Source organism: Erythrolamprus reginae, chromosome 1 (assembly GCF_031021105.1).
Source record: "Erythrolamprus reginae isolate rEryReg1 chromosome 1, rEryReg1.hap1, whole genome shotgun sequence".
Classification (NCBI taxonomy): Eukaryota; Metazoa; Chordata; class Lepidosauria; order Squamata; family Dipsadidae; genus Erythrolamprus; species Erythrolamprus reginae.
This window is the reverse complement of record NC_091950.1, coordinates 350,576,367-350,591,069: the sequence shown is the minus strand read 5'-3', so window position 1 is coordinate 350,591,069 and position 14,703 is coordinate 350,576,367. Positions and strand designations below refer to the sequence as shown.

The window sequence follows — 14,703 nt, the reverse complement described above, 5'->3', positions numbered from 1 at the left end:
GAAATAAAAGGAATTAAGTTTAGCATCTGCTGGATTTTAATATCCAATGTAAAACCTTCAATTTCTTCCCTTAGTTATATTTGCCTTAGTTTTTAAAAGCTTGGATTTTTATTTGCTGAGTTTTGTTATGCAATTCTTTCAGATATATATACTGAACAACCATGAAAATTGAACTAATTCATGAATAAAATGAAAAATTAGACAAGGATGTTAAAGTGAATTAAGGAACATCTGCTATAGAAGACACAAATATTTCTGGCAGAACAATGATACCAGTTCGTAGACTGATCTTTGTTCCTGGGAAATCTTTTGACACTCTTGAGATTCTTTTTTACATAGGTATAAAATGTCAAAGTTAGATATATTGTTCTTATGGGAAAGAACATAGTTTTAGATTTTTTTTCTGGCCTAGATTTCTCAGCCAGAAATGGCCACCTAAATCTAGTATTTAGGATATGCCTTAATTTGAAGGCTACAGATCAATAATGAAGTATTTGTTATCCTCTTAAACTTCATAATCAATATATTTTTAAAAACCCTAAGCCATATAGCAGCCACTGAATTGAGGAACATACCTATTGCAAAACTCAGAGAAGAATTCAACTTTTAATCTGATCTGTTTAATGGTTTTGTTTTTTTTAAGCAGGAGGAAAAAGAATTACAATCATTTTTAATATTTCACAATGTTAAACTAAAACTGAGCTCTAAGCTACATGTGTAAGTAAATCTAGAACACAAAAAGGGTTAAATAAGATTTCTTTAAGATTACAAGAACTGAAGCTTTCTTTACGGTGAACAAACCTCACAGAACAGATACTGCAAAGGAACAACCCCCCCACTTTTTTAAGTGAACATTGTCCGTAATCCACATGAATTTGAGTAGTGTTTGCTCAAGAGATACCTTGAAATCAACTGTGCACGTGTATCAGGGCTAAAGAAACATTAACAAGAGAAAAACAGCATCTTTGTTATTAATCTGAAAGTCTTGTACATCAATCAGAATGTCCATCAAATGCTATGCTAGAATTTTAGAAGGGAAGAAAGTGCATAGCGTGGCAGCAGCTGAAGTCCATGTTTGTATGAAACTCTTCATGGCAAATGCAAAGAAAATTGTCTGGTTTCTCCCACATAGCGATGACAGGAGAATACTTCCTTAGGAAACAGAATATGCAGCTGGAAATTCCATTGCTGATTTCAAAGCCTTGAGTACAACACAGAATGGCTTTTCCATATTGAACCTTAGAATGGTGAATTGAATTCATCACCAATTTGCAATATAGGCAAAGGTTTCCTTCACTGGCCATACTGGCTACCAGATTAAATACAAATCAACCTGCAAACTATTCACTAATCTTCAGAACATACAGAGCAGTCAGTGACTTATTTAAGCTGCTCTATCTACAACCTTTTTAAAAAGAGTGATAGGAGGGAATTCACCCTTTTTGGTAGCTTAAATATATTCTATTTGTGAAAATGAGAGACAAAACAGATACCCTTCTTCCAGCAACCCTTCCCTATTCCCTACTAGACCTAATTCCAAATTGCTAACTGAGCACTAACCAGTTTGTGGGGTAAACATTCCACATTAGGCCATTATAAATATATATATATATATAGATATATATTTCTTGCAGACACAATTGCCTGTAGCTAGAGGAAACCACTGCACATTAAAAACAAAGAAACAAACAACAAAAAATGTGCAGTTCAGTTCAATGAAATTGACATACCCAGTATAGAATAGTAGCTCTAAAAGACCAGATCTGGAGAGTCCCCATTCTATGAAAGGCATTTTATAGTCACTTGCTTCGCCACTGATGATGAGCAGAGACCTTCACTGAGTACCAAGCTGCATAGTCACAAGGCTGGGACAGCCCATTTGATTATCTCCTTAATACACTGGAAGTGAGGTGTACAAACTCAGTTCAATAAAGGGTGATTTTCCTGGTTGTTCCCCCAATACTGTTAACTGAATTCCATTTGCTACAAAAATGTCCTTTACCCCTCAATACACGTCTAGCTACAGAAAGTCAGTCTGTAGAATCCAGGCATGGCTACTGTGCTGTGAATTAGCCTTATTTGTTCAATTATCAGATACCTGCACTTAGCAAAAGGCAAACAAGAGCCAATCAGATTTTGGCTGATGGGAAACAGTAAACTATGGTTGGCATATGGAATTGGATCACACCACTTCAGAAATGTTGTTGATGCTGTGTAGAAAATGCACGCTGTTTACTGCTTGTTCCAAAATAGCACTAACTTTAAAGTAAGGTATTTCCTCCTCCACCTTAGTGAAGGAATAATTTCCCTGTAATCTGATATTTTCATCTAATATAAAAGTTGTCATAAGAATCTGTCCCCTCTTTTTGGCTACCTAGAAAGCTGTTCCTACCCTAAGAGATTTCCTGATGTTGGTGACGCTGCATGACCTTAGAAGACATGCGTGGAAATAGCAAAAATAAGGGTTTAGGTCTTCTAGGTTTAGCAACCACCCTGCTTACTTCAAACAGAGTTTCACCTCTTCAAGGTTAGCTAATAGTAAGGACAGGAAAGCCAGGCTAATAAGGGTAGTTTCTTCCGGCATGTTATGCATATAAGCAGTCTTTTACATCAGTTTCTACTCAGCTGCTGGACACTTTCCAACATAAGGCTTTTTGTTTGTTTGTAAGAACTTGACTCCTGCAATAATAGAAGCCTTTATATTTTTGTTACAATCCACTAGCCATGCTCAAAAATATGTCTTCATTTTTTTTAATACAATGGCTAGTAGGCACCTTAACAACCAGCCAGTAATCAGTGTTGATCACCATTTAACTCCTAAACTACAGTACCAGGATGGTTGGCTAAAGAAAGGAAATTGATTGGCTGTAGTCTGAAACTTGCCCAGTACAAGTGTCTGGCTGACTTTGTCCTAAATAAGGCTAACATTAGTGAACTAAGAGAACAGCATTTGGTTGAAGAGTCTTGCCACTCAGGAGCAGCCCTCGCCAATGCGCTGGCATGATCGCCCAACTTTCCGGTCCAGTTTCACCATTTTCATAATGGCTTCTTCACGCCCACGTCCCATGTGGTCAAATGTGCAATCGTGCTGTTCAGGCAGGCGATGCAACATACAGAACACATAACCTGTAAGGACAGAAGGTAAAAAGAAAAAGGAAGAGTGAATAAAGTTAGGAATGTACTAACAGCTTCTAGAGAGATTAATTACTATAAAAAAGTGTCTATGGCTTAGCGCATGCTTTTGCCATCTAGTCACTAAATAACCAAATGCTACTAGGAATAAATTAACCAACTGAAACCTTCAGGTTACTCACAGCTAGAGAGAGCTACCCACTAAATCTTTTTAATTAAATTACCCACTAAAATTTTCCATTGTCATTATTTTTGATATTGTGCCTTCCATTTAAAATATAATCTCAGTATAGAAACTCATGCCTGAAGTGAAATCCTCTAAAGGAACTTTCCCATAGATAAAGGAGAGCAAGTTTTAATTTTGAAAATCACAACTGAAAGAGTTAACTTTGAAATGGATAACTGTGAAATATGTAACAAATAACCTCATCATCAGCATCTGAAGAGGATTTATAGCAATAGAGCCAAAGTATATTTTCTCAAATCAGAACACCTGATGCAGCTTCATGCAAACATTGACAGCTGTTAGTTGTTATGTTGGTGTGAAACAGCTAACCATCTATAATCAGCAGCTCAGGCCATGTGCCAGATTTTTTTTTTTAAATGTGTTTCTTTACAGATAATTTATTTGGAGCCACTTCAAAACTAACTTCAACAATGACACTATTATTCTTGTACAAAATTCTGCTTCCGCTTTTTCACTTGTGCCTTTTCCATGAATTTTTGCACTTCACTGCTAATTTGAAATTCTAATTGACAAAGGTGAACGATTTACCTAAAAATATCTAGAAACTTTCAGAGATAAAGGCAGTGCAAATTTATGTACTACTGAACTACGTAGTGCCAGACAGTATGTGTCAATTTGGGGGGTTTGGAATATAAATATATTTGCACATCAGTATAATTCTTGAAATACTTGTGCAGATTTTTCTAGCTGTTATGATTTCTTAGTCAAAGAAGACTAGTCTAAATTGCAGTGCTTTTTTAAAAATTTAAACTTACTATAAAATATTTAAAACAAATAATATAATCCATTCTGGAACAAATGCAATTTGTTTGGTAAAAAATGATTTTCTTTCCAATTATTCCTTTACCTTTGTATTCGGAAGTGAATATACAATTTTATTTAGCTTTCAACCATTCTAGAAGTTCTTTATTAAATGAACTCTTAATTAGGGGAAATAATTTGTTAGAACATGTCTATATTGTAAGAGACTACAGACAGTAATTTTCCAAAAAATGATATCTAATTACTGATCTTCAGTAGAAACAAACAAGATAATAAGTGTTTACTGATTCTCTGCTTAAGGCAGAAACGTAAAATTCAAATCTTTTTTTAACAAGTATTTAATATTTTATTCCAGAATGCTTTGAGCACAACACAACAACAACAGGTAGCACCCCCCCCCCCCTTTTGCAGTCAAATCTCAGACAAAATAATTATATCTGAGCTGAGAGTGACTAACGACCTTGTCTCTGGTCTGTATAACATAGCAGTCCAATGTAAAAGGTACTCAAAGAATCTGAATTATTATTTTTTTAAATGGTGCCATGTTATGAAATCTTATGTTTAAGTTAATATACTCTTATGTAAGAAGCACATTTCTGACATTTTGTTTACCAAGGCTAAAAAAAAATAATCAGTGCATATTACTTACTGTGTATAAGTTTGCAACTATTGCTCTGTTAGTAGTACTGGGATCTTATGATTAAAATACTGACAAATTATAAACTTGTGTAACAAGGTAACAAGCACATGCCCCACAAAAATGGTAGAAAGTCAGAGGAATTAAAAAGTATTTCAAAGTGGGAGCCTAATTTTTATAAAATGCGCCAGTGCAATGTTCCTCTGTATGTATATATTTTTGCACATGCACAGGGCTCCTCCTATTAGTTTTCCTAAAAACTGCTGTAGCGAGTTCTTCTTTAATTAGGGTTTGAAAATATAGGGGAAATCTGTCTTACTGGCAGATGCTGTTCATCAGCAAGTGGGCATATCTATTTCCACCTAAATTAATTCATTTATATAATATTTTAATATTAGAAAATGTGACTCAAATTTGTGATCTACAAGAGGATATATCCTACACATGGCAAAAATAGTGTATATCATGGGTGGCAAACTCGCAGGGTCACATTGCAATTACGTGATGTTTCAAACATTTTCCCCATTGGCAGAGCAGGGATGGATGTGGTCTGCATATGGACACATCTGGCTCGTGGGCTGCCAGTTTGACACTCCTGGTGTACATCATGAGAACCATACTTAGACAAACAAATTCAAGAACATCTAGGAAGTAAGCTAAAGAGTCTCATAGAATCAGTCAGACATACAGTATATGGTTAGACAGTTAGGTACTATGAATTGTGCTTGACTGCATAAACAAATGTGCATCTTAGTAATTTCCTTGGAAAAAATGTCAACTCTGTAATTCCATCCCCCCAACTTATTCATTGACTCCCTCTTATTTCGTTTTCCTCAACCATAGGGACTTTTTCTAGTTTATCATCTGCTTGCCTTATATGCCCAAAGGGTGCAATTTTCGGTTATTGTCGCCTCCGCATGTCACATTTTTGGCTGGTTCCAGGTGGGCTGGGATCAGTGGCGGAGGCGATCCCCGCTGCCTGGAACAGGTCCAAAATGCGACATGTGGAGTCCAAAACCAAGGCGTGCTGAGGCCGAATATTTCATGTAGAGGCCAAAAATGTGATGTGCTGAGGCGGCGATCAGCGGCAATGTGCTCTTGTGATCACCGCAGCCTGGAATAGGTCTAAAATAAAGTATGCAGAGGCTGAAAATGCAATGTGTGCAGGCCAAAAATGGCTGACGGTTAGGGCTGGTGGGTGGGTAACATTCACTGTATAAGACATACAGACATTTTCACCCACTTTTAAAAGGGGGAGGGAGTGTGTCTTATACTCCAAAAAATACAGTAAAGTAAAAGCACCTCCTTCTTTTAGCCAATTGTTAATTTTCCATAGCCACATAACTGGGAAGACTAGTTTCTTCACCATTCTGTCTGTATTACTATTAATCTCATCAGAGAAAGCAGAGTCACTGTTTTCCTACTTAGGATTAATCTTTACTTCTGAGGCATACTGTCCTCCTTTGAACTGAACAAAAGAAAACTACACGTAACCTTTATTATTTCTTTATGAATTAAATATTCACTAAGCATATAGTTTGACATTACCTTCAACTTCTTAACATTTAAGATGGACAGATTTTTTTTTACTCCCCATTTCTCATTTTCTTATTTTCAAAGTCTTCTTATTTTTGGCTAATAAAGTGTATCATTGCATATATCATTGTTAGTATTTCAACCACCAATTTTGATTCCAACTCTGAAGTCTTCCAACTTGCATTCCATTAATGTATGCAATATAATATTTAAATACTATAAAGCCAATATGCATCTATGTCTTACTTGAACATATATTCTAAAACATTCTGTTTCTTCAAATTTAATTTTTAACAGCAGCTTCTTATTCACTACTTTATAAGAATTCGTCAAAAATAAAGAATTCTTCAAAAACAATCAGTTGTCCTGGTGCTCATATTAATCTTAATATATTCAAGAGCCTGGCATAATCTACCCAAAGATCTTGTTATAAACAGTGCAACAAACCTTCTTTTTGTATTGTCCCATTAGTTCCATTAATCCTTCTCATGTTACTTTTCTGATCATAAATCTTTGTTGAATACTGACTCTGCATTGTATAGTTTTATTTTTGTAAAATCAAGGTGGTAATACGCAGGGAGGGCAACTAATTATAACTGGAGTGTAGTTCACAAAACATGTTCCACTGTAGCAACATGTTTTGGGTTATATCCCAAAAGCATAGCAACTGATGCCAATCTTGAGCCATGTATACTTTCTGTTACAGTACTCCAAAAACAAAATCTTCTTATTAGTCAAGTTCAACAAAGCTTCCAAAGGAGCTTTTATATTTGCTGATAATTTATCTCCTTTAGCCAATTCCCTTTTGTACCTATTGTAATTAACACTTTCTCCTGTTTGAAAAGAACTCTGGGTTATTAAAAACAATATTCAATTTAGTAACACTTTGTCAGGACAAAGTCATTTTATTTGGGTGCTTAGGCCTGCCACACTTTATACTATTTTACTATGCTTTTTCTATTGTGGGAAAATGGGAGGGGGCATTGCATAAGGTTGTTGGTATACAGTGTTCCCTCGCTTTTCGCGAGGGATGTGTTCCGAGACCGCCCGCGAAAGTTGAATTTCCGCGAAGTAGAGATGCGGAAGTAAATACACTATTTTTGGCTATGAACAGTATCACAAACCTTCCCTTAAGACTTTAAACCCCTAAATGGCAATTTTCCATTCCCTTAGCAACCATTTAGATTATTACTCACCATGTTTATTTATTAAAGTTTATTAAAAGAAATATTTATTAAAAGCAGACGAACGTTTGGTGATGACATATGACGTCATCAGGCGGGAAAAACCGTGGTATAGGGAAAAAACCCGCGAAGTATTTTTTAATTAATATTTTTGAAGAACCGTGGTATAGACTTTTCGCAAAGTTCGAACCCGCGAAAATTGAGGGAACGCTGTATAACCATAACAATTTCTTTCTAGAAAGCCAAGCTCATCCTTTATCTCTGCATCTCTGGACCTGTAGGGAAGAAGATGGGTGGACGATGCCAGTATGGCAACAGAAGTTTGGACATGATGGATTTGTGAGTGTGGGGGCAAGGATCTGAACTTTCAACTGGAGGGTGAAATCCGGAGGACTTCAGATTCAGGTTTCACCCAGATGTGCCATCTATTAATAAATACTTTGCCTTGGACTCTGATTTAATTTTGGATGCTATTTGGAACCCCGAAACTCTTCACATGTCCTGATTCTGACTCTACTGTGCTCTGCTGTCAACGTCTCAAACTTGTTTAGTAAACAAATTAATGCCCTTTTCGTAGTCTCTAATACAAGATATCTGAGAAAACCCAAAGAAATGAGAACAAAGCTTAATTACTTTAAGACTTACTGCTGGTTCTAATATGAAACTTCCTACAAAGATATTATTTCCGGGATGCTTCCAACAGGGAAATACCCTATGGAAAACACTATTTGGGACCTAAAAACAACATGCTTTCTTCATGAAAAATACTGGAAGGAAGTCCACAGATATAAATCGTTCATATGAATAACATGTTTTGATTCATTTTTAAAAAATATATCTCATGATAAATGATCTGTCTTAAGATTTTATTAAACTATACGCATCTTATTCTTGAAAAGAAATGCTGGGGAAGCACTGAAATTATCATTTTTCACATTAAAAACTATTTTAGATTGAAGTAAGTTTTGATGAATTCCATTTTTCTTTGATAGTCATATTATTAATCATATGAATATACTTTGCTTCAGAGGTAATACAACAGGTATTCAAAACAATTGGTAATTTCCCCTTTTTAAAAAAAACCTGAAAAGCATCCTATATTTTTAGCTTTGTATTTACTATAAAATATACATTTATAATATGTATTTGAATCTGCTTACTCTTGCTTTAGGTATCAAATGCCTTTTGGTTGTAGGTAATAGCTTCAAAAAATATTTCCTATGTGTTGAATGTATAATGAGGAATGTTATACTGAGAGGAGACAAGTTTCGTTTTGAAATTGTAGGAAATAACATCAATAACTTGTGCTATATTTATGGCACTAGTTTAACAGCAGAAAATGTAAATTATCTGTAAATTCTAGTAATGAAATTCAAAGGGCACAATGAAAAAATAGGAGTTAGAATACAGTGAACCCTCGATCATCGCGAGGGTTCTGTTCCAGGACCCCACGCGATGATCGATTTTTAGCGAAGTAGCGGTGCGGAAGTAAAAACACCATCTGCGCGTGCGCAGATGGTGTTTTTGCTTTCACTGCCGCCCGCCCTTCGCCCGCCCACCCCGTTGCTCGCGCCCGCCCACCCCGTTGCTCACGCTGTTGCTGGGGGCCGCTTCCCAGCTGGGGAGCCGAGCTAGGGAGTCCCCACCGCGCGCGCGTTGCTGGGGAAAGCGCGCGCGCTTGGGGACATCGCAGCTCTGCTCCCCAGCTGGGAAGCGGAGCTAGGGATTCCCCAAGCGCGCGCGCGCTTTCCCCAGCAACGCGCGCGCGGTGGGGACTCCCTAGCTCGGCTCCCCAGCTGGGAAGCGGAGCTAGGGATTCCCCAAGCGCGCGCGCTTTCCCCAGCAACGCGCGCGCGCGGTGGGGACTCCCTAGCTCCGCTTCCCAGCTGGGGAGCGGAGCTGCGATGTCCCCAAGCGCGCGCGCTTTCCCCAGCAACGCGCGCGCGGTGGGGACTCCCTAGCTCGGCTCCCCAGCTGGGAAGCGGAGCTAGGGATTCCCCAAGCGCGCGCGCTTTCCCCAGCAACGCGCGCGCGGTGGGGACTCCCTAGCTCGGCTCCCCAGCTGGGAAGCGGAGCTAGGGATTCCCCAAGCGCGCGCGCTTTCCCCAGCAACACGCGCGCGGTGGGGACTCCCTAGCTCGGCTCCCCAGCTGGGAAGCGGAGCTAGGGATTCCCCAAGCGCGCGCGCTTTCCCCAGCAACGCGCGCGCGGTGGGGACTCCCTAGCTCGGCTCCCCAGCTGGGAAGCGGAGCTAGGGATTCCCCAAGCGCGCGCGCTTTCCCCAGCAACGCGCGCGCGGTGGGGACTCCCTAGCTCGGCTCCCCAGCTGGGGAGCGGAGCTGCGATGTCCCCAAGCGCGCGGGCACCGCCCGCCCGCCCACGCTGTTGCTGGGGCCGCTTCCCAGCTGGGGAGCCGAGCTGGGGTGTCCCCGCGCGTGCCGCCCGCCCGCCCACGCCGTTGCTCGCGCCGCCGCTGGGGTCTTACGGGGGCAAGAGGGGGAAGACCCAGGGAAGCCTCTGCCCGGCGGGGAAACTCCACCATCTACGCATGCGTGGAAGGGCACGCATGCGCAGATGGTGGAGTTTACTTCCGGGTTGAAAACTCGCGAAATAGCCCTTGCGCGATCCTTGAGGACGCTAAACTCGAGGGTTCACTGTATATAGCAAAGACCCAACCAATAATAACAAGTCTTAGAATTGATAATGAAGCTATTGTGAAGGTATGAATAGCTTCTGGCTATTTTGACTTGTCAACCATAATGGAAACATCAACCAAGAAATATGCCACAGATCTGCACTTGGTAGAGCAGATACGAAGGAAAAAATATTCAAATACCAGTAAAAATCAGGATGTTGGCAATGTTTTTCCCATGACGTTCCATGAAAGTGAAAGTTGGGAATATGAAGAAACAGTACAGGAGTACTGACATTTTAAAACTTTGGTATCAGAGAAGACTCCTGCATAGCTATCTATGAAAACAAACCAATGGATCGCCAAAGAAATCAAGCTCAAATTATCATACTTTGGATACGAAGCTTATAAAATTCTGGAGAAATCAGTAATGTTGGGACATATGGAAGGAAAGAATAGAAACAGCAGTATGAACACAGTTACAATGGCAATGAGTGTACTGTGAGAAGACTGAAAGACCAGTTTGGAATAGATCATTGTATAGAAAATCTAAGCGGCCACTAATAGTCAAAACTGTCATGAAGACACATATCTCAGTCATAATTGATATACAGTGATCCCTCGATTTTCGCGATCTCGATCTTCGCGAAACGCTATATCGCGATTTTTCAAAAAATATTAATTAAAAATATTTTCCCACCCGATGACGTCACTCTCTTCCTTTCTCATCTTTCTTTCTCTCTCTCTTTCTCTATCTTGCTTCTTCCTCTCTCACTCTCTTCCTCCCTCTCTCATCTCTTTCTTTCCTTCTCTCTCTTTCTCTATCTCTCCCCCTCTTGCTCTCGAGTGGCGCGTGGGCGGCGGGGAAGACCCAGGGAAGGTTCCTTCGGCCGCCCAGCAACTGATCTGCTCAGCAGCGCCGCAGCAGCGAGGAGCCGAAGATCCGGGTTTCCCCTTTGCATGGGCGGCGGGGAAACCCGGATCTTCGGCTCCTCGCTGCTGCGGCGCTGCCGAGCAGATCAGCTGCTGGGCAGCCGAAGGAACCTTCCCTGGGTCTTCCCCGCCGCCCACGCAAAGGGGCAACCCCGATCTTCGGCTCCTCGCTGCTGCGGCGCTGCCGAGCAGATCAGCTGCTGGGTGGCGGAAGGAACCTTCCCTGGGTCTTCCCAGGTGCGGAAGTAAAAAACACCATCTGCGCATGCGCGGCCATGGAAAAAAAGGGCGCGCATGCGCAGATGGTGTTTTTACTTCCGCACCACTATATCGCGAAAAATCGATTATCGCGAGGGGTCTTGGAACGGAACCCTCGCGATAATTGAGGGATCACTGTATTTGATTATGTCAGTGCAATCATGGATTAAATAAAGCTTGTTTAGAATTAGGGCAATGTTTCCCATACTAGACTAAGAAGTGATTTATCTCAGCAAGAATTATTCAAATTCAGTGTCCAGGCAGTAATTTCTCCCAAATAGCCAAAAACATGTGTTTGTTTGTTTATTTATTTATTTATTTTTTAGATTTGTATGCCGCCCCTCTCCGTAGACTTGGGGCGGCTCACAACAAAGTGAAACAATTTACAACAAATCTAAATTACAGTTTAAAAATATCTTAAAAACCCCACTTTCTAAACAAACATACATACAGACATACCATTCATAAATTGTATATGCCCGGGGGAGATGTCTCAGTTCCCCCATGCCTGACGACAAAGGTGGGTCTTAAGGAGCTTACGAAAGGCAAGGAGAGTAGGGGCAGTTCTAATCTCCGGGGGGAGTTGGTTCCAGAGGGTCGGGGCCGCCACAGAGAAGGCTCTTCCCCTGGGGCCCGCCAACCGACATTGTTTAGTTGACGGGACCTGGAGAAGGCCCACTCTGTGGGACCTAATCGGTCGCTGGGATTCGTGTGGCAGCAGACGGTCTCGGAGATATTCTGGTCCAGTGCCATGAAGGGCTTTAAAGGTCATAACCAACACTTTGAATTGTGACCGGAAATTGATCGGTGTTCAATTAGTAAAGATTTATATGAAAAAATCTTCTCTTTCACTCAGGTGTGAATTTTATCAGAAGTTATAATATCAAAATTGACATTAATTTTTTAGTCTTAGTTTTGGATTTGTCCCTCTAACATTTATCGATACAAAGTATTTACCTGAATTAAAATTTATTATTTTATAAGTCACTCTATGAAGCATTTATCTTCACAAACATACTCCATCCCAAAATTGGAATTTAATTAAAAACTAAAGTGTAACCAAAAATTAATTAAAACAAACAAGCATTACTAGCATATCCTGGCAATATATCTGTATCTTCTGTTTTCTGCTTTAGTGCAATAAAAATGCAAGACAGATAAGACAAGAATAACAGCAAATTTCCAAGCAGAGCTATTTGGTATATTATAGAAACTTCAGAGGCATTTTATAGTTCCACACATATTAACCTTATAAGCGGCCACTGTTGTTATATGTTCCTGCCCTTAAAACTTAGTTTGTTCTAATTGAAGTAATGTTTTTTACAAAATAGATACTTATTTGCTGCAAATCCCTGAATATAATAATCAATATTTTGGCAAATAAACACTCTAATTAATATTGTAACTCCACCAATTACATCTTGAGCTCTTCTATTAGCCTTTTCCTCTCTCCCTTCTTCAGAAGAAATACTAAATCTAAATATTACCTTTCTTCTAATGGAGAATTGAAACACATACAAAAGATACAAAATTGACATAAATACAATTTGATCTCCAACAATATAGAATAACATAAATGAAAATACTAACATTAAGAACAGTAGCAGAGAAGAACCGTTGTACATACCTGAACGGTCTTCTCAGTGCTCTGGAAGGAGAGTCCATCATGGGTTGTAAACCAATCCTATTGGTAGAGACTGAGTTAATTTAAATAATTAATTAACTGGCACCGCCCCCTTAGCAGCCCCCATGAGCCAGTTTTAAAAACGAAGACAATGTAAAAATCAGAAAAATTTATTAACTTCATAACCAAATATAAACTTTAACAGTCCCAGCACTCCGGCGACCTGGCCAAACACCATGCCGGGTGGGTATGGACTCTCCTTCCAGAGCACTGAGAAGACCGTTCAGGTATGTACAACGGTTCTTCTCCATTGACTCTGGAAGGAGAGTCCATCATGGGATATACCAAAGATCAATTCCCCTGGGAGGGAAAAGGCTGGGCCGAGGTCGGTGGAGAGACACACACTCGCTGTAAGACACGCCTGCCAAATGAAGCTTCTGCAGAAGCCAATGAGTCCAGTTTATAGTGGCGTATAAAAGTAGAAGATGATGCCCAAGTAGCAGCTCGACAAATATCTTCCAAAGAAGCTTGAGTTGACCAAGCCGCCGAAGTAGCCGCACTTCTAGTGGAATGTGCCATAACACCGGTGGGAGGAGATTGAGACCTCGATGAATAAGCCTCAGCAATGCAATCCCTAATCCAGCGACTAAGCGATTGGGAAGAGACTCCAAGACCCATCGTGGCTTGAGCAAAGGACACAAAGAGTCTTTCAGTCTTTCTAAAAGATGCTGTCCTCCTGATATAGAGCTTCAAGGCTCTTCGGACATCAATCTTGTGCCAACGAAGTTCGGAAGGATGTTGACCATGTGTGCAAAAGTCCGGTAGCACCAGTTCTTGCCTTCTGTGGAAATCCGAATTCACCTTCGGGATGAACGAAGGGTCCAATCGCATCACCACTCTGTCCGGATGGAACACACACAAGTCCGGTCTGATGGACAGTGCCGACAATTCCGAGACCCTTCGGGCAGATGTAACTGCCACCAGAAACAATGTCTTAATGGATAACAATCTATATGAAATGGACCTCATGGGCTCAAAGGGAGGTCCCGTGAGTGCACGTAGCACTAGGGTAAGATCCCACGTAGGGAATCGCCGTACTGGAGGAGCGTGTTGATTAATAGCTCCCTTGAGGAAATCCCTCACCCATGGATGGTGAGCCAAGGACCTAAAATCTGATACCTGAATTATAGTGGACAGGGCAGCCACTTGTCGCTTCAGGGTGTTAGGGGCCAATCCCCGCTCAATCCCTGATTGGAGAAATTCCAGAACTACAATGAGCGAGGCCTGCTTTGGATCACAGTGGCGGTTAGAACAAAAGTTGCAGAATGCAGCCCATGTTGCCTGGTATATTCGCACCGTCGACGGCCTCCGAGCCGCCTGCATCGTTGCAATGACCGTGTCCGGAAGGTGTTGCTGCGTCAGTCTCTCCCGCTCACACGCCAGGCGGCTAACTGGAACCATTGAGGATCCGGGTGACAAATGGATCCTTGAGTGAGGGAGACGAGCTGATCCGGTATCCTCCAAGGAGGGGACACCGAGAGGGCTACCAGGTCTGCGAACCACGGCCTTCGGGGCCAGTATGGAGCCACGATGATGACTTCGGCACTCTCCCGGATTACAATGTCCAGAACTCGTTGAAGGAGACACGTCGGGGGAAATGCGTACAACAGACCTCTGGGCCATGGGGACAAGAGGGCATTGACCCCTTCTGCCCTCGGTGTTGGGAACCGGGAATAAAACCTCTCCAGCTGCGTGTTG

General features: G+C 41.0%; 1 protein-coding gene across 1 annotated transcript in view; it reads right to left on the bottom strand.

The window, feature by feature from the left end:
- Window positions 1-598: 598 nt before the first annotated feature.
- The window catches only part of ZFAND3 (zinc finger AN1-type containing 3), a 126,695-nt gene continuing 112,590 nt past the window's right edge, over window positions 599-14,703 (bottom strand). Inside the window, exon 7 of the mRNA XM_070734264.1 lies at window positions 599-3,126. Within this exon, the coding sequence (XP_070590365.1) occupies window positions 2,972-3,126 (155 nt within the window). The 3' untranslated portion in view covers window positions 599-2,971. The remainder of the gene's footprint in view (window positions 3,127-14,703) is intronic.